This window comes from Globicephala melas, chromosome 2 (genome assembly GCF_963455315.2).
Source record: "Globicephala melas chromosome 2, mGloMel1.2, whole genome shotgun sequence".
Lineage (NCBI taxonomy): Eukaryota > Metazoa > Chordata > Mammalia > Artiodactyla > Delphinidae > Globicephala > Globicephala melas.
Window position 1 is genome coordinate 44,715,099 of NC_083315.2, and position 23,070 is coordinate 44,738,168.

At 38.4% G+C, this 23,070-nt stretch overlaps 1 protein-coding gene across 1 annotated transcript in view; it reads left to right on the top strand.

Annotated features, from left to right (window-relative positions):
- The window catches only part of MCTP2 (multiple C2 and transmembrane domain containing 2), a 248,854-nt gene that overhangs the window by 138,765 nt on the left and 87,019 nt on the right, over window positions 1-23,070 (top strand). Inside the window, exons 12-13 of the mRNA XM_030873171.3 lie at window positions 8,081-8,183; window positions 9,564-9,666. Of these exons, the coding sequence (XP_030729031.2) occupies window positions 8,081-8,183; window positions 9,564-9,666 (206 nt within the window). The remainder of the gene's footprint in view (window positions 1-8,080; window positions 8,184-9,563; window positions 9,667-23,070) is intronic.

A 23,070-nucleotide genomic window follows, 5' to 3' on the forward strand; every position in this document is an offset into this window, starting at 1 on the left:
AGAAGATGTATAGAAACAGATGTGTACCAGCCTTGGGTCCACTTAAGCCTCCAGCTTCTCATGGGTATTTTGAGAGTTAAATTAAAACCTAAATGAGCATACCTGACACATATTACATGCTCAATAAATGCTATTCCCATTCTTTATTAAATTTATTTTTTTAGAGTAGAGTTGACCTGGGGAATTTCACAGGTTATTGTCTTCTTGGTATTTTGTTTATGATTTCTCTAATTTTAAATAATGTTGGAAATATCAGCATTGCTAATCACTTTTAGCTTCTCAATCACTTTTAGAAATCTATAGTTACCACTCTATGATGTTTGTTTCTTTTTGTTTCTGTTTCTATTGCCTGATAAAAGTGAAGGAAAAACATGCTTCATGGTAGGAAAATTCTCTTACTTAAACCAGTTTAGTGCTTGTATTCACATTTTGATAATATGGATAATAGTTTTATCGATATAAAATGCTTTTATGAGCTCAATTTTTTGTTGTATATAAAAGTGCTGTTTTGAGAAACTGTTGACCAAAATATTGCAGTTACATACCATATTATAGTGTAGAGATATTCCAGCCATATGCTGTAATACTGACGTTTGAGTAGTTTCTGTAAATTATAACACTAGCTTTGTTTTCTGTTGTTTTGGGTTTTATTGAAACATAAGACTGCTTGTATCAAAAGAGAAATAAAATAGTCCTATGGTTGTTGTTCATTGGGAATTTTAAGTCACATGTCCATTTTCTAGTTTGTTTTCATTGTCTGCTGTTTGAAGCTATATTCATAGCAATATGTCCCCTCTTAAAGATGCCCCCTTTTCAAAGGGTTGACTGTAATTGAATTTCTAGGAAGCTCAACCATAGTTATTCAGTGCTCTTAATTTTCATGAGAACCTCAGGGCTAGATGAGCCCAAGTCAAGAACAACTTTTTAAAAACACGTAAAAAACGATACAAATCTGCTCCGGCAGGCCATCTGCTTTAGCGGTCAGCCAAGGAACATGAACTCTAGTTGATGTAAAGTTTGGGAGTTTATCGAAGACTTAGCAGTTTGTAGCTTACCTGGTACCTTGTGAGTGAATGAGTTCAGTTCATTGATTAACAACTGATCTTACTGGCTGGCTTCTTAGTACGCTCTTCATTTACTCAGCCAGTATACCTCCTCTGTGTGTGAGCCTGTGGTGGGTCCTGGTGACATGGTGGGGGAGAGGAATTGGTCCCTGCCTTCACATGGAATGACTGCTAACCCAGTGGCATCTAATGACAATGATACTGTCAAGGTCAAGAACAGGCGTCCAGGTTCATTAAAGGGACACCTGACTGGTGTTCCTGCAGGAAGTGATGTTTTAGCTGAGGTGTCAGGGATAAGGAGGGATTAGCACAGTAGAGCTGAAGGAAAAGAAGTTTTCAAATGAGGGAACAGCATGTTCCAAAGCCTGCAGGGCTTTCCCAAGACATGCAGAAAAGCAAGTGAAACTGGAGAACAGAGCAAGGAGACCCTTAGGGGCAAGGAGGCTATTGTTATTAGGCGGGACCGGATTATATAGGAACATGGGGTCCAGGTGAAGAAATTAGAGACATTTTTAAGTAGGGAACTGATATGATCCGATATGAACTTAAATACAAGTTTATTCTGGTGGCTGCAAAGAGCAGGGATTTTGGGGGTGCAAGACTGAAAATGGGGAGATGTTAGGCAGATTCAGTGGATGATGGTGCTTTATGGAGCTTGAGCGGTGACAGGGGAATGGAATTAGGAGAAGGAAAAATTCTCATGTCATCAGTTGTTTGTGCTAGAATATTATTACAACATCAGAAATGTAGTTAAAAAACATTTCAGCAATAGTGTCCTCTTCCTTTGCAGACCTCACAGTCCTAAGTGAGACCTGTCTGTCCCCAGCTCTGGATGTCTGCCACGGTGAAGCGATCCGTCCTCATCTGCAGGATGCCACCGAGGCCATTGTTTGGATTAAAGATGCTTGCAACCCACTCGGGAAGGCAGGAGATACTTGAAAATTAGGTCCAGAAGGAATAGAGATCAGTGTTTTCTCTTTCTTTAAAATCCGTCTCACAGCCCAGCACAGTACTTTCCACATTTTAGGAAACCATAAATTATTTGTTGAAGGGAGGAGCAGGTACATCATACGGTGTGGCATTATGATGCCCAAACTAATGATCATAGGAGACTGAGTGGGGAGCTCCCTGGAGTTTAAGGTGGCAGAGAAAGTTCCATGCTGATGATGCATCTTGAACTAGGCCTCGGAGGTTAGTTGGTCCTGTTTTTTTTTGTTTGTTTTTTTTTGTTTTGGAGAGGAGCAGGGCTTGAAAGAGCATTGCAGGGAGAAGCCATTCCACACGCAGAGTTAGGAAGCATGACTGAGCCCCGTACCTCTGTGTGCTGGTCAGGGGTGGGGCACAGACACGCCAATTTGATAAAGGTTAGGAAATAGGAGATAGATCAGGATGGATGGTGTGGGATAAGTTGTCAGAGAACACAGATTTTCAGGATGAACACTAGAATTGGCTCCAATATGCAAAAGTAAGGTTTATCAACAGATGGTTGGGGGCAAGAATTGAAGGGAGAGATTTTGGAAATGAAGTCTGGAGTGGCTGTTGTCCCCACTCCCACATCTGCCCCTAGCCTGAGCTATAATGCTCCACAGTTAGCTTCAGGAATTACCTTCCTCTAGAAAGTCTTGCCCCTTGTGTTGACAGTCTTTGGTGGCTCCTGGCTGCTTGATAAGTAAAAAGAAATAAATTTTTTAAAAACGGCACCAGTCATGGCCTTCCAGGCTTCCAGCCAGTCTCTTCCTTTATCCACCCATATCTTACATTTCCTGATCACCACTCTTTAGCTGTATATATGCATATATATGTATCTATATCTGTATCTGTCTATCTATTATCTATCTATCCATCTACTTAATGAATGTTAGGCTCCGATCTGTCCCTATCTCCTCAGCAAGGACCTACCCATTTCTTTTAACCGAATCAGTCTCCTCCTAAACCTTGCTTAGAATTCACCTCCACTGTGAAATCTTTCTGGACTTTAACCAACCAACTTAAATGTCTCTGAACTTTGGTTTCCTCATCTGCAAAATGGCACAGACATACCTTACCTCATAGAATGGACGTGAAGATTAAAGGAGAACCTGCATGAAGCATCGTTTTTTGCACAGAGCGGGAGGAGCCTGGCTCCCTCCAGCCAACACCCATCAGCAGAGCCCAAAGTCCCCTGCTGCCTTCTGTCACTGGGCCAGGACACTCTTCACAGGGCATGAGAGGGGCATGCATACCTTGGTTGTGCCTGCAATGGGATACAGGGCTAAATACAGAACAGAGATGTACAGGTGTGCAGTGGAAAAGGGGCAAGGAAAATATACAGTTGGAGATCACAGAGGGGAACAGCTTAGTCCTCTGGCAGAGGGTGTGAGCGAAGTTTTCACTGGAAAGGTGACATTTGCTGAAAAGCATAATTATTATGAGAGTTCCTTGAAGGTAATGACTTGGTGGTCTGTGTACATTGGGGCCGGCCTGGTTCAGTGCCAAGAGCAGAATGGGCGCTTAATAAATATTTGTTGGATGAATGATTTGACCTCTAAAATACTTTTATTGCTTGTCATTCAACTTCTGTAACTAATATAAAGGTAAAATTATTTAAGCGAGGAACCTCCACTTGCCATTCAAGGAATACAAATGAATTTTAACGTGCTGTTCAAAAATAGCAAAGGCTATTGAGAGCAAGGCGCTGAAACACCACCCCACTGTGAATCGGAATCACCAGTGGTGTAGCCGTGTCAAGGTGACACGGCATCTGGATGTAGAAGAGGTCATCTAGATGTTTTACCTGTGAAAACAGGTAGAGCAAAGAGCAAAAGTGCAGACCCAAGTGTATATATGTCACTTTGTCTGGTACTGTTTGCTTGGTACTCTTGGGAAACATTTGTGATGGGAGATCGTTTTATCATGATTGAATAAAAATACTCATTATTTAAATTTTTTTTGAAAGTCCCTGTCTATCTGGAATCTTTGAAGGGCAAGAAATCAGTCCTAAAGTGTATATACATTACTCTATAAATGTGTTAATGTCTTCGCTTCTTCTTCCTCCTCTCTGCCTGTTTATACTGTCATATTAATAAATGCAGCATTTTAATGAGCTTTGACGGAATTATCTTCAGAGAGTCGGCGGAGTGTGTTCCTTGGAGACACACAACTGAAGTTCCCAGTTCCTGGAAGGAAGGCTGTTCCTTATTAGCTGGGATAGCGGAAGAGTGTGCTGGAGAGGGGTGGGGTAGGCAGGGATCAGCCCACCTGTGCAGGCACAGGCCGGGACCCTCTCCACATCCCTGTGGAGGAGCCCCCGGGCTTTCATTACAAGCGTCAGACGGTTCCCCCCGAGCAAGTGCTGGTGGGATGGCATGTCAGTGTCTCTGGAGGAGCAGCCCTGACACCTCCCAACAGTCTGACAAACGGTTAAGTAGTGGTTTCAGCTTGGGTTGAGGATGAGAACATGTGTGTTCTTTCATGTTCATGTTCTTTTCATGTTACTCGAGAGATGTCATGACCTTTTGCACTGTCACCCAACCCCTACCCTGTGCCCCGTGAAACACAATCCCAGACGTACACTGCCTTTTTAAAAAAATTGAAGTGTAGTGAATATAGTGTTGAGTTAGTTTCAAGCGCACAGCGGAGTGATTCAGTTATACACACATGAATCAGATTCTTTTCCATTATAGGTTATTATGAGCTATGGAATATAGTTCCTGTGCTATCCAGTAGGTCCCTGTTGTTTATCTGTTTTATATAGTAGTGTGTTAATCCCAACTTCCGAATTTATCTCCCCACCTCCATCCCCTTTGGTAACCGTGTAAGTAACCGAAGTTTTCTATGTCGGTGAGTCTATTTATATGTGGCAAATAAGTTCATTTGTATCCAATTCTTTTGAACCAGCTTTACAACAAATGCTAAAGGAATTTATCTAGGCAGAAAAGAAAAGGCCACAACTAGAAACAAAATTACAAAATGTATCCTTTTTTTTTTTAGATTCCGTAAGTAAGTGATATCATGTGATATTTGTCTTTCTCTGTCTGACTCAGTTCACTTAGTATGATAATCTCTAGGTCCATCCATGTTGCTGCAAATGGCATTTTTTCACTTTTTGATGACTGAGTAAAATGTCTTAAAGAAGCAAGACTCTTTACAGATGCAGATGGATTTGTGTGTGTGTTTGATTTGGGCTGCCCAACATCTGAAACCCCTTCTAGGTTTGGGGTGCTTCTCATCGAATGTTTTGGGGAAGGGCTCAGAGCCACTTTCATGTGGTGGAAAGCCAATATGTACTCCCTTTCTGAGCCCTGGAAGTTAGGGCACGAGGATTTGCTAGGCAGGGGCGATCCCTTTACATCTACATCAAGTGAGGCAAAGAAGCGGGAGTGGAGAATTCATATTAGAAGCAGCTACATTTAGGGGCTGGGGTCGGAAGTGTCGGTGGGGCCAGTTTTCCTGGGAAGCAGAGGCCATGCCAGACTTTTCCTGGGGTGAGAGATTGACTGAGATTCTGTGCCTCAGCATTCTTTGGTCTCCAGTGATTTTTCCAGCCTGATTCTCCAATCTGTGGTCTGATCCTGAGAGCTGCTTGCTATTATTTTAATAAATTCCTTTTCTGCTAAATTTAGACAGGGATCATTTCCATTATTTGTAAGTGAGGACCCCAACACATTCATCTGTGTCCATGGCTCGATCACTGTCTGCTGGCCACTGAGATAATAGCCTTGACTTAAAAGCTTTGGCCAGGCATCTAAGTGTCCAGGCCACTAGTCAGCTGAATGGAATCTCCTGTTTAACACTGACTCTTAGCCACGCAGCTGCTCTTCTTTTCTTCCTTTTTTGAAATATCATCTTCATGCTGGCTCCTGCACATGTGTCTCTCTAATGACTTGCAGTACTTCAGAGCTCCCGGTTATTAAGTGAATTAGATGTAGGTTCAGTGACCTGAATGGTAGGCCAGTAGGTCAAGTGGCCTGAGCACTGTCTGAGTTAGGCCCTGGTCTGGGATTCCTTGGCCATTTGTTGGAGGCATGTCTGTCCTTTTGCTCCCAATTAATTTAGTACACACCACTTTGTAAAGTGCCAGTGTGCGCAGAGGTAGGCCGTGTGTTCATGTCCTGCGAACGTTAAAGACCCTGACGGTTTCAACTCTGGATCCCTCTGCCAATCCCAACAGAAGGGGAGAGACTTCTTATGCGGTAGCTTTCTGTGTGCCCCTTTGGATTCAGGATTTTTTAATCTTTTTATTTTGGAGGCTGTGTGAGGTAGGGTGGAAGAAGAGGAGGTGAGATGGGAGAAGTAAAGGTTAAGCTTCATTATCTTTTAAGATAAAAACTTTGAACTTAACCTGATGAAATTAGACTTCTACATGTGTCTGAGCACCAAAAATGTCCCATGTGTATTCTCACCATTTACTAAATATATAAGATCATATGTGTGTGTGGCCACTCACTCCAGAGCAGAGTTTTAACTCCTAAACAGCCATGGTTACACTTGTTCTCATTTCTCTTATCACCTCGTAGAAACATGTAAGTTATCATAGACTTCCAGTTGTAGACGAGTAATTATATCCATTCAGGGCCTTCCCTGGTGGTCCAGTGGTAAAGAAGCCGCCTTCCAATACAGGGGATGTGGGTTTGATCCCTGGTCGGGGAACTAGGATCCCACATGCCGCGAGGCAACTAAGCCCGCGCGCCACAACTACTGAGCTCGGGTGGCTCAACGAGAGAGCCCGTGTGCTGCAAACTATAGAGCCCGTGCACTCTGGAGCCTGAGTGCCACAACTAGAGGGAGAAAACCCGCACACCACAACTAGAGAGAAGCCCGCGTGCCACAGCAAAGAGCCTGTGCGCCGTGACTAGAGGGAGAAAACCCGCACACCGCAACTAGAGAGAAGCCCGCGTGCCACAGCGAAGAGCCTGCGTGCCGCAACAGAAGATCCCGCATGCCTCAACGAAGACCCCGCGTGCCGCAGCTAAGACACAATGTGGCCAAAACAAGAAAAAAAAATTATATTGGCTCAAAGAGAATTTAGGAAGGAAAGAGAGATGTGCTTCTGTTTTGAAACAAAACACAAACTTGGACTCTCTAACATGCCACATTGACACCTGCTCTTGTGAAACCAGTGTTGCCATTGCTCTCAAGGCTGCATCTGGGTTGTGTGTCAGTCCCAGTCCAATAAGTGTGCTGACACCTATATGTCTGTCCACCTCCCCAATTCCCACACAGGGCTTACACGGCTTGCTAAAAAGAGAGGCTCACGTTCAATCTTTTGACAAGCACAATTTTTTTTTTAATTGAAGTGTAGTTGATTTACAGTGCTGTGTTAATTTCTGCTGTACAGCAAAGTGATGGTTATACATATATATATATACACATTCTTTTTCATATTCTTTTTCATTATGGTTTATCACAGGGTATTGAATATACAGTAGGACTTTGTTGTTTATCCATTCTATATCTAATAGTTTGCATCTGCTAACCCCAAACTCCCAATCCATCCCTCCCTCACATCCCCTCCCCCTTGGCAACCACAAGTCTGTTCTCTATCAGCAAGCCCAATTTTATTGTTAAAATATGTGGAATCTAAAAAATGATACAAATGAACTTATTTACAAAACAGAAACAGACTCATAGATTTAGAAAACAAATTTACAGTTACCAAAGGGGAAAGGTGGGGTGAGGGATAAATTAGGAGTTTGGGATTAACATATACACACTACTATACATAAAATATACAATCAACAAGGACCTACTGTATAGTACAGGGAACTCTACTCAGTATTCTGTCATAACCTAAATGGGAAAAGAATCAGAAAAAGAATAGATATAGGTATATGTATAACTGAATCACTTTGCTGTACACCTGAAACTAACAGCATTGTAAATCAACTATACTGCAATATAAAATAAAAAATAATAATAATAATTGGAAAAAAAGTGCATGACTTTTGTTCACTTTGCCTCTGTCACTTTTGAGATTCACTTGCCTCTGACCAAGGAGATTCCTTTGTCTCTGACCCACGTCTGTGTTCTCTTTGCAGGGAAGAGCGATCCCTTTTGCTTGTTGGAGTTGGGAAATGACCGACTTCAGACACATACCATTTACAAAAACCTCAACCCTGAGTGGAACAAAGTTTTTACATTGTAAGTACTTTAGCCCCTGGAATATCAAAGAGCAGCTTTAACTCAGAGACCAATTATCCCTGATATGTTTGGGGCAGTCTGGGGCTCTTGAGTGGAACTTTCTGTCCATTTTTATGGGCAAAGAGTGAGTTTATTGTTTTTCTTTTTCTGAAAACCTTTTATGCTTTCATTTTATAGAGTATAGTGTTAATAATAGAAGAGACCATTTGGAACTGCAAGGGAGTGTTATAGGAGAGGCATTTGTAAAGTAGGTCTTTTAGTGACTAAATTAATCTGTGAGTAGAAAGAAGCTTCCATAAATCCAGACTACTTCATTCCTGGGTTAAAGGAAATTACAAATGTAGACCTGTCTTTAATTCAAGGAGCTTATATGGTACAACATTATTTTAATATCTGAAGGCTTGTATTCTGCCAGAGTCTTTTGGAACATATAGATTATCTGCAATTCCTCAAGGACTCCCAAAGTCCCCTTATATTCCAGATTCTCTGAATGACCTGCTCCGTAGTGACGTTCACTTTTCAGACTCAGGCATTTAGGAGGCTGGGTATATTCCTAGTTTGCTTTAGATTCCAAGGCGTCTGGCCATCAAAGGGGAGGCCCCTTTTTGAATTTGGGTGAAATGGTGGTACCCCGGCCTCACAACACTGAAAAAATGCTCTGTCTGTGCTTATAACTGAAAGAATATAGTTCGTATTGAATGGAATTGGTGGTTCCCAAGCAGAAACTTCCCAAGGATCTATGAGAAGAGGATTAACTGTGCTAAGCAGGTTTGCAAATTGCCATATGCAAGTCTCTGGTTTGGTCAACACCCTGCCAATGACCATGGCTCCGTGTTTCATCGTAGCCAATGTCTGGCTTCCGGTCAACGTAAAAACTGTTTATAAGGATGTAAATATGCATGAGACTTTTAGTACTCTGTGTTTCAACAATAGGATGCTTTCTAGGGATCTCGGCAAACAGTGATTTTGACCTTTTTTTTTTTTTTTTTTTGGGAATTCTTCATTAGTTTAAAGTAAAGTAAATCTGATTTTTGTTCTTCTCATTTGGAAGCTACTTTGAAATCAGTGTCCTCCTTATTCTGTCCCCTGTTCTCTTTCTTTATCCTGTTTCTTTAACAGTTCTGCCCTTGAGGACACATATACATGGAAAATGTCATAGTAAAAAAGTTGACTTTTTTTTCCATATGGATGTCTGAATCTTCTCTGATGGAAGGTTTGGGAATAGTCAGTTTGATTTAATTTTTGGAATTTAATTAAATGGTACTTTTATACTCTGAGGACATACAGATTTAATTAGTGAAACCGTGTTTTCAGATCTTCATGGAACAGACTTCACTTTTGTGTTTTTGTATCTAACGCATGGTGTGTTTCTTGTTTCAGTCCCGTTAAAGATATTCATGATGTTTTGGAAGTGACTGTGTTTGATGAAGATGGAGATAAACCCCCTGATTTTCTTGGGAAAGTTGCCATTCCCTTGCTGTCTGTAAGTTACCTTCGTTAATATACAGTGTGTGAGTCATTTTACAGTTGACAAGTTTCTATGGTCTAGAGTTGCTTTATCTTTGTCAATCTGGGGGCGGGGGGGAATCCTCCCAGCTATAGCAGGAAACAGCTGTTTTATTCCTTATCCTTCTCCAGTATTTTCAGTAGTTTCAGATGTAAAGTCACATAATTTTCTCTGTGTGTCAATTGCGTATTGATTTAACCAACCAAAACATTTTGACCGGTCTTTCAATCCACACTCAGTCTTTCCATCTTAAGATAGGAGTTTCTCTTTTGTTTCAGGGAATACATATCTATGACTGATTTTCCATTGGTGAATGAAAAACATCCATGTTTTTCTTCATTGCTTCCGTACTGCCCATTTCTTCAAAGATTACTTGCTGGTAACTGCATAGTTGTTCTCAATTCCACTAAAGACCATTTTCTCAAAAATTCTGTTTGTCTTTTTAGTAGTCCCGTTTGTTTTCAGTCTCCAGAAGTGCTTTGTGGGAGAAAGCAGAGAGCCTCTCTTGGAAAAAGAGTGCTGTTTTGGTAGTCCCCTTAAAAGGTAATGTGTCAGAGTGAGCTTAGAGCTGAATGAAAATAAAATACCCTATAAAATTCAGAGCATCATATAATGTCTTTACATGGGCAAAGGTAGAAAGCTGGGATCTGAATTCACCTATTAATTGGGCATTTATGTTTATGCCAAATGTACTCTTCTAGAGGAGAAAATTTCAGTTTTTCATCCAACCATTCATACAATGAGTGGTAGAGTTGTAACGGCGTTTATCAGTGAGGAAGGCTTTATTTCTTTCTTCCCAAAGACTTATTTTCCCAAAGCTCTTAGTGCATTTTTGTGGCTGGAGCAGTCTGTAATTTATCTATGAGATTAGACTAGCTCACATGGTGTTTACAGAGGGGGAAACATTGCACCTCTCAATATCTCTTATCTTTTTGATTGCTTGGTTAATTTCTCCCCAAGTTCTCATATCCCTGATGTTACTTGAAGAGCATGGTGGAGCAGCTGCTCCCTTGCAGAGCTGGCTGCTGCCGAATGTTCTGAGCCACCAGCAACAAGCCACGCCGGCTCTCAGAGAGGAGATGGTGATGTGGGATGTCCCTCCTTTTTTTTTTATTACAACTTTGTCCGTTATTCCTAAAAGCATACATGTAACAAGAACATGGCGCACAATTTTAAAGAGGTCTAAAGGGACAAGGAACCAAAGCTCTCCATTAGAATTTAGTGTCCTTTCTCTCTAACATTTATTTTTTTTGGACATTTCTCCTCTTGTTTTATAGATAAATCCTTAGTAGCATATTTGATTCCTTGCTGGGTGAACGCCACTTCATATCTTTATTAACCTCCCTCTGTTTCGCATGTAAACATTTTGTGTGTTTGGTCTTCCTAGAATACCAACAAGTTGACTGACTTTCTTTCCTCCCTCCCAAGGAATGTACAATCGCTATACGCTGTGGAGTTAGATCTAAGAAATTACCTCTGGCTAAATCAGGTTTAGGTTTTCTCAACCTCAGCACTCCTGACATTGTTGGACGGATCGTTCTCTGCTGCGGGGACTGTCCTATGCACTGTATGAAGTTTAGCAGCATCCCTGACCTCTACCCACTAGATGCCAGTAGCACCTATCCACCCATCACTGTTGTGATAACCAAAGATGTCTTGCAACATCGCCCAGTGCTCTGAAGGGGGCAGAGTCACTCCCGGTGGAGTGGAGAACCATTGACCTAAATTAATAGAGCTTTCAAACTATATCCTTCAAAATACAAGATAGAGTGATTTGTGAAAGACTTTGTTTCAATGCAAGCAAGCCCATTAGCCCCCTTAATTTTTCAGGTTGCCGATAAGCTGCCCCACAATCTAAGCATTCATTTGATAAATATTTATCAAGTGTTCAGTGTGTGCCAAGAATTGTTTTAGGTGGTAATGTTCTAACAATGATTGCAGTGAAGCTATGTCCTCTCCTGGAACTTATCTTTTGATTGCAGGAGGCAATATACAAACCAGAAAAAAAAAAAAAAAAAAAAAAGCAATGCACAGTAGGTTAGATGGTGAAAAGTGCTATGTAGAAAATGAAGCAGGGGGAGGGGCCTCCAAGAGGATGTGTGTGGGGAAGGGATGCAGTTTTCCGTGGTTCAGGCAGCGATTACCTCACTGGAAAGGGAACATTTGACTGAGAACTTAAGTAAGTAAGGAAAGGGAGAAAACCAGGAGGATATCTGGGGAAACTCTTCCAGGCAGGAAATCTTCAAGTTCAAAGGTTCCAAGGCCAGGCCTTGACTGTCAAATTCCAAAAATAGCAGAGCAATGTGGTTGGAATAGAGTGAGTAGAGAATAGCAAATGTGAGATAGGAAAGAATAGGGGATAGGGTGGCATGGAAGAGGACCTTGTAGGACGCTGACAACCTGAAAGTTAGAAGGACTTTGGCTCTTTCTTAGTGGTGATGGGAAACCACAGGGAGGTTTCTAGCCGGGGAGTGTTTGATTTGGTTTATACTGCTTATTTCTAATATAAATGTAGCACGTGGAGAAACAAGCCCAGATCTGAAAGGTCTCCACTGTGTAAAGGCAGTGTGGCCTGTGTAAAGGCATGTCTCCCCTTAGGGACTTTGAGGGCCCAGGGATGTTGAGCTGAATAAGACATTTCAGTAGTTGTTGTTCAGCATGGCTGTTTCAGTTCATATTTATTTCTGCTGCTTTGACCAGTAGATTGGGAAAGTGATCAGATCTTACGTTAAGATCTGTGTGGGCTCTTCCCGATACACCCGCAACATACCTTCTCCAAATGAAATGATTCCCTACCTAAAGTGTAGATATAAATGTGATAGAAAAAAAGGCCATAACCCTCAGTATCTGTAACAGGCAAATTTTGTTTGTTATTTCATTGATCATTTGATTTTTTAAAAAAGTTATATTACTTATATCTATAAATTTTGTTTATATTTATAATTATTTTAAAATAATTCTAACTTGTGATTTAGAGGGTATATTTTAAAATGTATTTAGATCTAGGTTTTTTCTTTATTTAATGTCTATTGAGCAATACTTACCTAGAGCCCTGTGCTGTGCACTTACCATCATTAATTCTATGACAGCCTAATGAGGCATGCTTTATTATTATGACCATCTACAAATGAGGAAACTGAGGCAAAGGAAGACCTGTAGCTGGTAAGTAGGGGAGGCTGGGTTTGAATTAGGCAGTCTCATATCAGAGCCATCCTAAGAGGATGCTGTGCTGCCATAGTGCGTAGCTGTTAAGTAAATATTGTGCCAAAAGCCATAACCAAGATCTGTTTTTTGCAGCCACTGGGCTCAGTGCAGTGGAGGTGGGGGGCAGGGGGGCAGGTGGGATACAGAGTTAAGTAAAGACTTGCATTTCATGGGAGATGCCTGTGAGATGACCGAAAATATTAGGTGCCCTATAAAAGGAAGAGGAAAATGCAAGGTGGGAGGGCTGAATTTAACTTTGGGAAGACTTTAGAAAGTGAGGAGTCTGAGCTGGCCAGGAAGGAGTATGGTGTTGATAGGGACTGCTGGGTGAGGTGAAGAATGAAGGCCATTCCAAGCAGAGGGGAAAGCATGAGCAGAGGAACAGCAGGGTAAAGGAGAGGCCACATTCTGGAAGCAAAGAGCAGCCTTGGTGCCTAGCTCTCAGTGTGAACAGGGAGGCTGGAGAGTGCAGCTCAGGAGGGGTGGAGAGAGTTTGGGGCCTGTTCTGTGAGGGGGGATTATCTGCAGGCTTTGGCATGGATATAACAGAGCAGTTAACTAGGAAGAAAGTTTGGCTCCTGTGTGAAGCAATTATAGGGGAGGAAGACTTCCTGGAGGAATTGGTTGCAACTCCAGAAAAAAAGCATCAAAGAGAAAACCCTTCAATTCTGTGTTCTATGCCTCTTAGGAAAAGGATTTATTTCCTTGCTTTTTTAATATTTTTAGTCATAAAAATGGATTCGTTGGTGCTTCACTATTACCTCTATAGGATATGGAACAGTGTCCTATAATACCTTGTTTCGTATTTAAAAACAAAAATTGTATTTCTTAGAGTGTGCGTAATTTTTGTGAGAACATGTTTTCTTTAATCAAGTCATAAACTAAAACTTGATTTACACTTTCAGAGAAAATGCAAACTACATTTTAAAACGTCTAAGTGTAAAGTATTGAAAGTACTTCAACTTTTACTCTCTCGAAATGGTAATGTGCTAAGTGCATTTCAGCCTGTTAAATAAAGAGCCTGTTCTGAATTCACTATATCTTTTAATCAGGGTGAATATATTGGATGACTCTTGGCTCCCTTAAAATTGATATTCTAAAATCAGTATATTTATTAATGGTGGTGAATTGTTCAAAGCGTATACATGTGCTCAGATATACATCAGAATTGAAAAAATACAGGACAGTGAGCCATCCTTCCATAGATTTCATTTCTGTACAACTTTTTAAAAAACAGTTTTTTAGAATGATTATATAGATATGCAAAACTTTTTACTCATGATTAAAAGCAGTAGAAAATTGCAGTTGGATTGGATTATAATCTGAAAAAAAATTTTTTCTTTGGCCGCACCACAGGGAACTTCCCCCACCAGGGATCTAACCTGTGCCCCCTGCAGTGGAAGTGTGGAGTCTTAACCACTGTACCACCAGGGAAGTCCTGCAAACTTTTAATATTTGTACATTTCCACATTCTTCCAAAAATCTTCTAATCAATAATATAGTAAATATACATTGGAAAACAGTAAGAATGTTTTAGTTTTAAAACATTCCCAACATAGACATTGTCTCCTAATAATTATCCAGTTCAGTAGATTTATTTTTCATTGCTATTCTTAATTAAGTGATCTTGATTTTGTGGTGAAAATCTGGCTAAGTTCTTCTCATCCTTCTTATTTAAACATGTGTTTACCCTCCTAGAATTAATTATCTAATGGGTCAATTTTGGAAGACTTTGAAAATCAGCTTTCTGTAAAATAGGAAAAGCATCTGTTTGTTGTTATTTCCTACTATCTATGGAGAAGTCATCTCAATTTGATGAGGTCCTACTTTTTTTTTTTTTTTGCGGTACTCGGGCCTCTCACTGTTGTGGCCTCTCCTGTTGCGGAGCACAGGCTCTGGACGTGCAGGCTCAGCGGCCATGGCTCACAGGCCTAGCCGCTCCACGGCATGTGGGATCTTCCTGGACCGGGGCACGAACCCGTGTCCCCTGCATCGGCAGGCGGACTCTCAACCACTGCGCCACCAGGGAAGCCCAGGTCCTACATTTTGAAACAAATTTGAGTCCTCTTGTGTAAGCTATGCCAACATGCATATGTGAATTTATATCAGAAGCACAGGCCTTCATGCAGCCCTTAGCTTTCTCTGTGAAGCCAGTGCACGGTAACTAGGTGCACCAATAACAGCCTCACTTAATTAGCTTTATGGGATAAATTTTCTATAATTGCTGTACCAAATAAATGTCCATGCACATCTTCATTTGCATTTCCAATTAAGTATTTGCCCAACTCTCACCTATGATGGATTTTGCACATTGTACTGGACATTCTTAATCATATTTTTTTAAGTTAATGCTGAAATTTTGGCCATTGAAATATATAATATTTATTTTACTTTACATAAATGTTTATGGATGTATAACCAAATACAAAATTTAACAGGGCAAAATGGTGATTTTTGGACACAAACATTCAACTCTCTTCCTCATCTAATCCTGGTCCAACATGTTCATTGAAGTAAAGGAAGATAAGGCACATTTTTCTGTTGGCCTTGGAAACCAGCAAAGGGTGCCATGAATATGCTGGAATTATCATGAACCATAACTGGTGTAGAAGGTGGATGATACTTGGTTACGACAGGCCAAGGGAGAAAGAATGACTAGTGGGATTCCTCTAGTGTCCTATAACGGGAAGATAGAAAGTATAAATGTGAGCATATCCTGCATGATGGTAAACGTTGAATAGGTTAAACTTTTCTATTAAATGGAAAAACCTCTCATAATGAGTGAAAGAGTAAAATCTAAGTGCTTCTTCTAGATGAGACACCTCAAACATGGCAATACTAAAATGGATGAACAAAAGTGTAACACATAAATGTAAATAAAAGGTAAGTGAGAAACATACAGAGGAGGCTATTTTATGAGTTACAAAATAATTTAATTATCAATAAAGTTATAAAGACAGGAACTTTTACGTGAATGACTTGCCATGGAAATGTGTGTGTGCATATGTATATACACACACATATATAATATTTGAAACACCAGAAAAATTACAAAATTGGAATCGCAGAAAAATAACATATATTATCTATCTAGCTTTTAAAAATCAAACAAAAAACAAAGCTTTGAAGTGATGTTTTAAAGTGCCAAGTCTTTGAAATTCCAAGTTCCATGAAGTGTATGCTAATAGCGAAAGCCCTTGCACATGATTCCACAGCTACTAAATTTCTGATGATGAAACCCTGGAATCTCTTTTGTTTTTGTTTTTATTTTTTTAGCAAGTTCTCAGGTGAATTTTAAACAAACTAAAATGGTGGTTCTTAGACTAGAGAATCAGCCGTAAGCTTTGTCCAACATATGTATGGGTAGACACACACAGAAATACATAAAATATTCTGTTCACATACCCACTTAACTTGTTTAATTGTTGATTATGTTGTGGGTCCAAAACGCTTCAATAGATTTCAAAAAGGCAGAACCTGTACTGTGATCACAGCACAGAGAAATAAATAACAAAAATGAAACAAGTATCAAAACCCTTGGTAGAAAAAAAATCTCAGGTAGCTAATGTAGATACCAAAACTGCAACTATAAACTTCTTAGAAACTAACAATGAAATACAATATATAAAAACGATGGGTACGGGCCAAAAGTATTATTCAGAGGAAATTTTTTTTGGCTGCACCACAGGGCATGTAGGATCTTAGTTTCTTGACCAGGGATCGAACTTGTGCCCCCTGCAGTGGAAGCACAGTGTCTTAACCACTGGACCACCAGGGAAGTTACGTGAATGGTTTTATAATTGAACAACAAGGTTGAAAATCAATTAAACATCTCAACAAAATGAACTAAAATAAAGAAAACTGAGAAAATTATAAAGAAATTTAGGAAGATTAATAAAAGAGCAATTACATAGAAAGTATTTAAACAGTGTATTTGATAAATCCAAGTATTAGTTCCCCCCAAAACCAGTGATACAGGCAAGCCATTTACAAGGCTAATGAAAGAAAGGGAAAACATATGCTATTAAGAATGAATGAACAACAAGAAATATGGGGATTGCTATGAAGAACATAACTAAATTTTACTAAGTATGAGAGAAAACGTTAATAAATATAGAGACATACCTTGGGAAGACTTAGGTATTGTAAAGGTATAAAAATCTCCCCAAGTTAACTAAAAATATAATACAGTACCCCATTTGAAGAAGTTAATGTATAAAAATATCAAGGAAATTATCTTTAAAAATATAATTAGAGGAACTTGAATATCAGGTATTAAATGCACTGTTTAGTGAAAATCATTAATGATGGAAATATCAGAAACAGTTATCAAATAACTCCACCCTTTTCTCCCTGCATACTCCCCTCCCCCGAATAAGAAAATAACACATTTCAATCATTTAATGAACATGAGTTTTGAAACCTTAACTGCACAGGCAATTCTTAAATGTTATTGAAGTTTATTGAGAACATAAAATGGAAAATGTGTGAAATCATTCCCTGAGACTAAAATAATTCTGATATTAAAAAAAACACATTTAAAAAAAAGCAAATTATATACCTTTCATGGAACATCAGTAAGATTGAACACATTAGGAAATCTAATTGTGTAATTTATATTATTGAGTTAAGAAAAAAAAACACCTTGACAATCTCAATAGATGTAGAAGGTGTACTTGATAAAATTTAACATCCATTCTTGATTATGAAAAAATAGTCTAATAAATTAGTAAATGATGAGCAGTGCCTTAACATGATGAATGATATCTATCAGAAGTATCACAAACATTAAGACTTATTGCTGAAACACTAGAGATAGTTATTCTAGTGTCTCTTTTTTTTTTTTTTTTTGGCCACACCTCGTGGCATGTGGAACTTCCCCAACCAGGGGTGGAACCCACACCCTCTGCAGTGGAAGCCTGGAGTCTTAATCACTGGACCACCAGGGAAGCTGCTCTAGTTCCTCATTTTTAAAATGAAAATAACAGTAGTTTCTACTGCTAGGATTGTTGCAAGAATTTAATGAGCTTATATACTTATGAATTAACTATTAAAATTAAACCTTTTAGGTCAGATCCAGCCAATGCAAAAATGTAAGAGAAATAAATGATATTTGAATGAAGGAAACACATTATTTGCAAGTACTAGCTGATAATATCTGTAAATATAAAGAAAATTAATAGACACTGTATTAGAATAAAAAAAGGTCAGTTATGTATAAACAATGTCAAAATTAAGAAAATGAAAACCAGTGCCCATACCCAATAGAAATCTTAAAAACCTAAAGAAAAACCTAAAAAAAAAAAATCTGAAAAACCTAAAAAAAAATCAAAGAGTATAACAGGAAACAAAAAAATGCTATAATGCTTAACTATGTGAGGAATTTCTGAACTGTACTGAAGGACATGAAAAAAAGACTAATTGAGAAATTTAATATATGATAAACTTGAAACATGAAGTCATTGAGAGGATAAACTAAGTGATCACTATATAAGTGATTCTGAGGTAAGTTGGTTGCTTATCCATCAGGGAAAAATGCATCGGCATGTTACACCAAACACAGTAACTATTTCAAGGTGAATTAAAGGTCAAATGCTTGAAACAAAATACATATTTATTTATTTATAGTTCCATAAATAAAACTATTAAAATAATGGGAAGTGCTACATAAACAAACTGAAAAACAGGAATGATAAAGGAAGAAAGATTTAAGATGTCATGGTGAAAACAAAAATTTCCATAGAAGATTAAAAGACAAAGGATAGGTTGGTAAAAAATACTTGCAGCATAAAACAAATAGATGCCAGCACTAATATAAAAGTGTTTTTTTGATCAATATGGAAAAGACAATTCAACCTAACAGAAAATTTAAATCAAGGAGGCAGAAATCTGTATAGCTAATAAGCATACGAATGGCTCATGCTTTATTCAACCACCATTGTGGTTGTTAAAAATGCAGAAGAGGGGGCTTCCCTGGTGGTGCAGTGCTTAAGAATCTGCCTGCCAATGCAGGGGACACGGGTTCGAGCCCTGGTCCGGGAAGATCCCATATGCCGCAGAGCAACTAAGCCCGTGCGCCATACCTGCTGAGCCTGCGTGCTACATTCTGTGTGCCTAGAGCCCGGACACCACATTGAAGAGTAGCCCCCACTCGCCGCAACTAGAGAAAGCCCGCGAGCTGCAATGAAGACCCAATGCAGCCAAATAAATAAATTTATTTATTTTTTTAAAGTGCAGAAGAGGGAGCCAGATCACCTGGGTTAGCCCCCAGTCTTCTCCATTAACTGGCTATGTGACTTTTGACACCTTACTTGACATTTCTGTTTCCTCCTCTATGAAATGAAAATTTTCACAGTACCTGTGTTGGAGGTCTGTGGTGAGGATTTAAATGGTTTGGTAAATGTAGAAAGAGTACAGTAGCACACAGTAAGCACTTAAAGTGTAAGCTCTTATCTTCATCACCCTTGTTTTAGTAGCTTAAATTACCAAATTACTTTAAGCAGTCAGATTAAGAAATATAGTCAAGATTTTTCATGAGCAGTGATGATTAAGTGTAGTCAAAGGACTCTCTCAGATGCTTTTGGAGGGAGCATGACCTGCTACCAGCCTCCTATAAGGCACCTTGGATTAAAATTTAATAGACACATATCTCGGAGCATTTATATTCTAGATATCTATTTTAGAGAGGCAGCTGGGGCTTGGAGAGATACAGTAATTACCCATGGTCACACAGATGCTAAACGCCAGAAATGGGAATTAAAGTGAAGTCTGTCTGGTTTCACGGTCCTACCATGGCCCACTGTTAATAAACATACGACAGAAAATGTTCAGTTTCATTAGTTATATAAAAAAAGCACATATTAAAACAACCTGAGGCCATTTTATTCCTATGAAATTGCTGTATATTAAATAAAAATGCCTATGGTTGGCAACATTGGAAGGAAACGGACAGGCTCATTCACTGAGGCTAGGAGTATAAATTAATACAACGTTTTAGGAGAGCAAATTGGCAATACTTGCCGAAACGATAAAAATAGGTGTACCATATGACTCAATAATTCCACCTCTAAGACTTTATTTTTAGGAATGCATCATGGAAGCACAAAGATATCTATGGTGTTTACAGTTGTTAAAAATTGGAAACAATCTTAGTTACAATGGAAGATTGGTTAAGCTAATTATAGAATATTCTTAAGATGAAGAACCATTCTAAATTATGGAGAATCGATTTTTACATTGGAGAGTGTTTCCCATACTTCTTTAAAGTTTAAAACACGAGTGATTAAAAAGTACATAAATGAAAGTAAGACAGAAAAAATCATGTTATTTAATAAGCAATTTCTGTGTACTTGTCACTGTTCTTACTGCTTTTTGCTGATTATTTCACAACAACTGCTGAGATATGTATCCTTTTTTTTTTAACTCACACTTTACAGATTAGGAAACTGAAGAAGAGAGGAGTTATGTAACTTATCCAAAGTTACCCAGCCACTCTGAGGCAGAACCAGAATTTAAACTCACTTCATCTGCCTCTAAGGAGTCCCAAACTTCATCCAATATACTATGATCCTATTTTCATAAGATAAATATTTATAAAAGTACATTAAAAATTAGAGATCTGTTTGTTAAAAAATGGAATAGTGTAAAAGTTACATTTTTTTTCCTTTTTTTAAGCTATTTTTGTAAATTGTACACCATTCTTACAATTAGTAAATATTACTTTGTAAAGACAGCTTCTATTTCAGGGAGAGGAGTTGATAATACATTTTGGGTACAGCAGGGTTTTCTGCCTTTACCAAAGTTCAGTGCTGGGTTTTGAATTCAGGCAATGGGTGGGTTAGATTGCCTTGCACAGAGAAAGGTGAGTTGTATGTGGAGGGCTGGGGTGATGAGTTCAGTGCTGCCTCTACTGGCTGGCTGGTGGTTGACTGTGTCAGGGCAAACAGTGACCTTATGGGCTTTTCAGTCTCTCGTGCTGTTTGTAACTCCTGCGGTGGTAAACAGGCGTGTTTCCAAGTGGGGATATGAATAGAATCACTACCAAGTAAAGGATATTTACTTTTCTTCTCTCCTAGCCACATATCCCATGTGAATATGTGTCTGTTCACATCACATTTTGTTGGAGTCACCTTGCATGTGCATTAGTGGGGATCACCTGCTGTATTGTTATGTCACATTATTTTCCCTTTTGCATGCAATGAAAAGCTTCTGATAGAATAACACTTGTTTACACCCAAATGTTCTCCATTTATTCACATGAAGGTCGAATTGGGGGCTGGGGAGGATCAATATGACTCTTCAGTTTGGATTTTGATGTTAAATGTGTATCTTTTCTCCTTAAAGCAACTGATGGTTTTATTCCTTCATATCGATTCTGATTAACTTTGCTGTTGAATCAGTTGATATCTTGTCACATCAAAACTTTACAGTAAAGCATAATAATGAGAATTCTCTTTTTTTTCTTGTTTTTTTTTTAAATAATGAGAATTCTTTAAAAAGAGTTCCAGCTGAGAAAAATATTTTTTCTCTGTCCCACATACTAACCTTTGTTATATGCCAATTTAAAAAGTTTTGTTTTCTAATATAATGAATGTAGTATCTCTTTGGCTCAAAAATTAGTTTTATCACCAAACTTTTTAAAAGTTCTTCATATTTACCATGCTTAAAGCTTGTGTAAGCAGATTTAAAATTCTTTTAGATAGAGAAAAATTGCATAGGTTAAAGATAACTTCAGGTCAGATTAAAATCTAAACCAGACTACCTTCTCTGTAACTTGTTCTCTGGCTCTGAAATCCTGAATCATTACTCAGAAACAGACTTCCTGTGCTCTTTCGTTCGCTGTCTGATGTAACCAAGAATTCACGGTTAGCATGGTTAGCTTTCTGATATATCATTTTGTTTCTGAAAATAATGTAAAGGAACATGGAAATGCCCGTTTCCCTAATTATGGAAGTTTAATTGCTGATTAGGTTAAATCTTTATAACTGTCCTGCAGAGATGCCTTCCCCAAATTATTGCCTGATATCTGTACTCCTCACCTATGGAAAGGCAAGTATGTAAAGGTGTGTGATAAGTCAATTTGAAGAGTTTTCTTGTAACACTAAACTTAAGGACATTATCTATTATTTCCTCCTTCTATCTGAGTGAAATGAAATCCTCCCCGATGTCAGCCCAGGAAGACTCTCCAGTTGAACTTCGAGATTTCCATTTGTCACAATTTGCCTTGGGTGATAGAGTTCTCAGAATTAAACTTAAGTCTTAATTGAAGTGACTATCTCATACCTAAAGACAAAAGTATATATAGATTCTTTGCTCTAAGTTTTCTTTTAGCTGTGCTTTAGTTGTCCTATTTCATAGAGGTTTTAACATTATAAAATGCTAGAAATAATTTTCAGAGTTAAGTATAAATAAATATAGTTCTTGACTGGAAAAATATATGTTTAGCTTTCATTTATTATATAAATACTGTCATGTAGGAGTTTGGCAAGTTGGGGTGTTACCGAACTTTTTATCCTGTATTCATGTGTTTGAAGTTCAATTATATAAACACCATGGAAAATGAAAATATTTAACAAATAGTTTCTTTGGTTACTATCTCAGTGTTTAATTATAACACTAAATATTCAAATGCATTGATCTGTTCTTAACCCAAGCATATCCCAAATACAAAGTAGTGTATTTCCTCTATCTCTCAGTTTATCTTTTCCCAAAAGATATTCCTTATAGAGAACAGACTGAAAAGTGGAATCAACCAAATATTCATAAATAGAAGGGTTCATAAATTGTGGTTTATTCAGATTTTGAATTTTACATAGCAGTTTAAAGAAATGAGGCTGATCTATATACTAATACAGACACATTACCAAATACTATTGATACATACAGAATGAAATTACAAAATATATACAGTTTGAAACACAAAAAAATGTAAAATACTTTCTTCAAGGATATATTTATGAATATAAATTCTCAATAAAAATTTAGAAAGGGTACGTGCCAAATCCCTATCTAATTTCCTTCTCAGGGAAAGAATTGTGGTTATTTATGGACATTCAAAGGGACTTTTTTATTTCCTATAATTTTTCAATCTTTTTACAAATTTTTAAACTTACAATTTATATATTTTAAAATAATATATGAAAGTGCCAAACATGAGTAGCCTTAATTATATCTCTA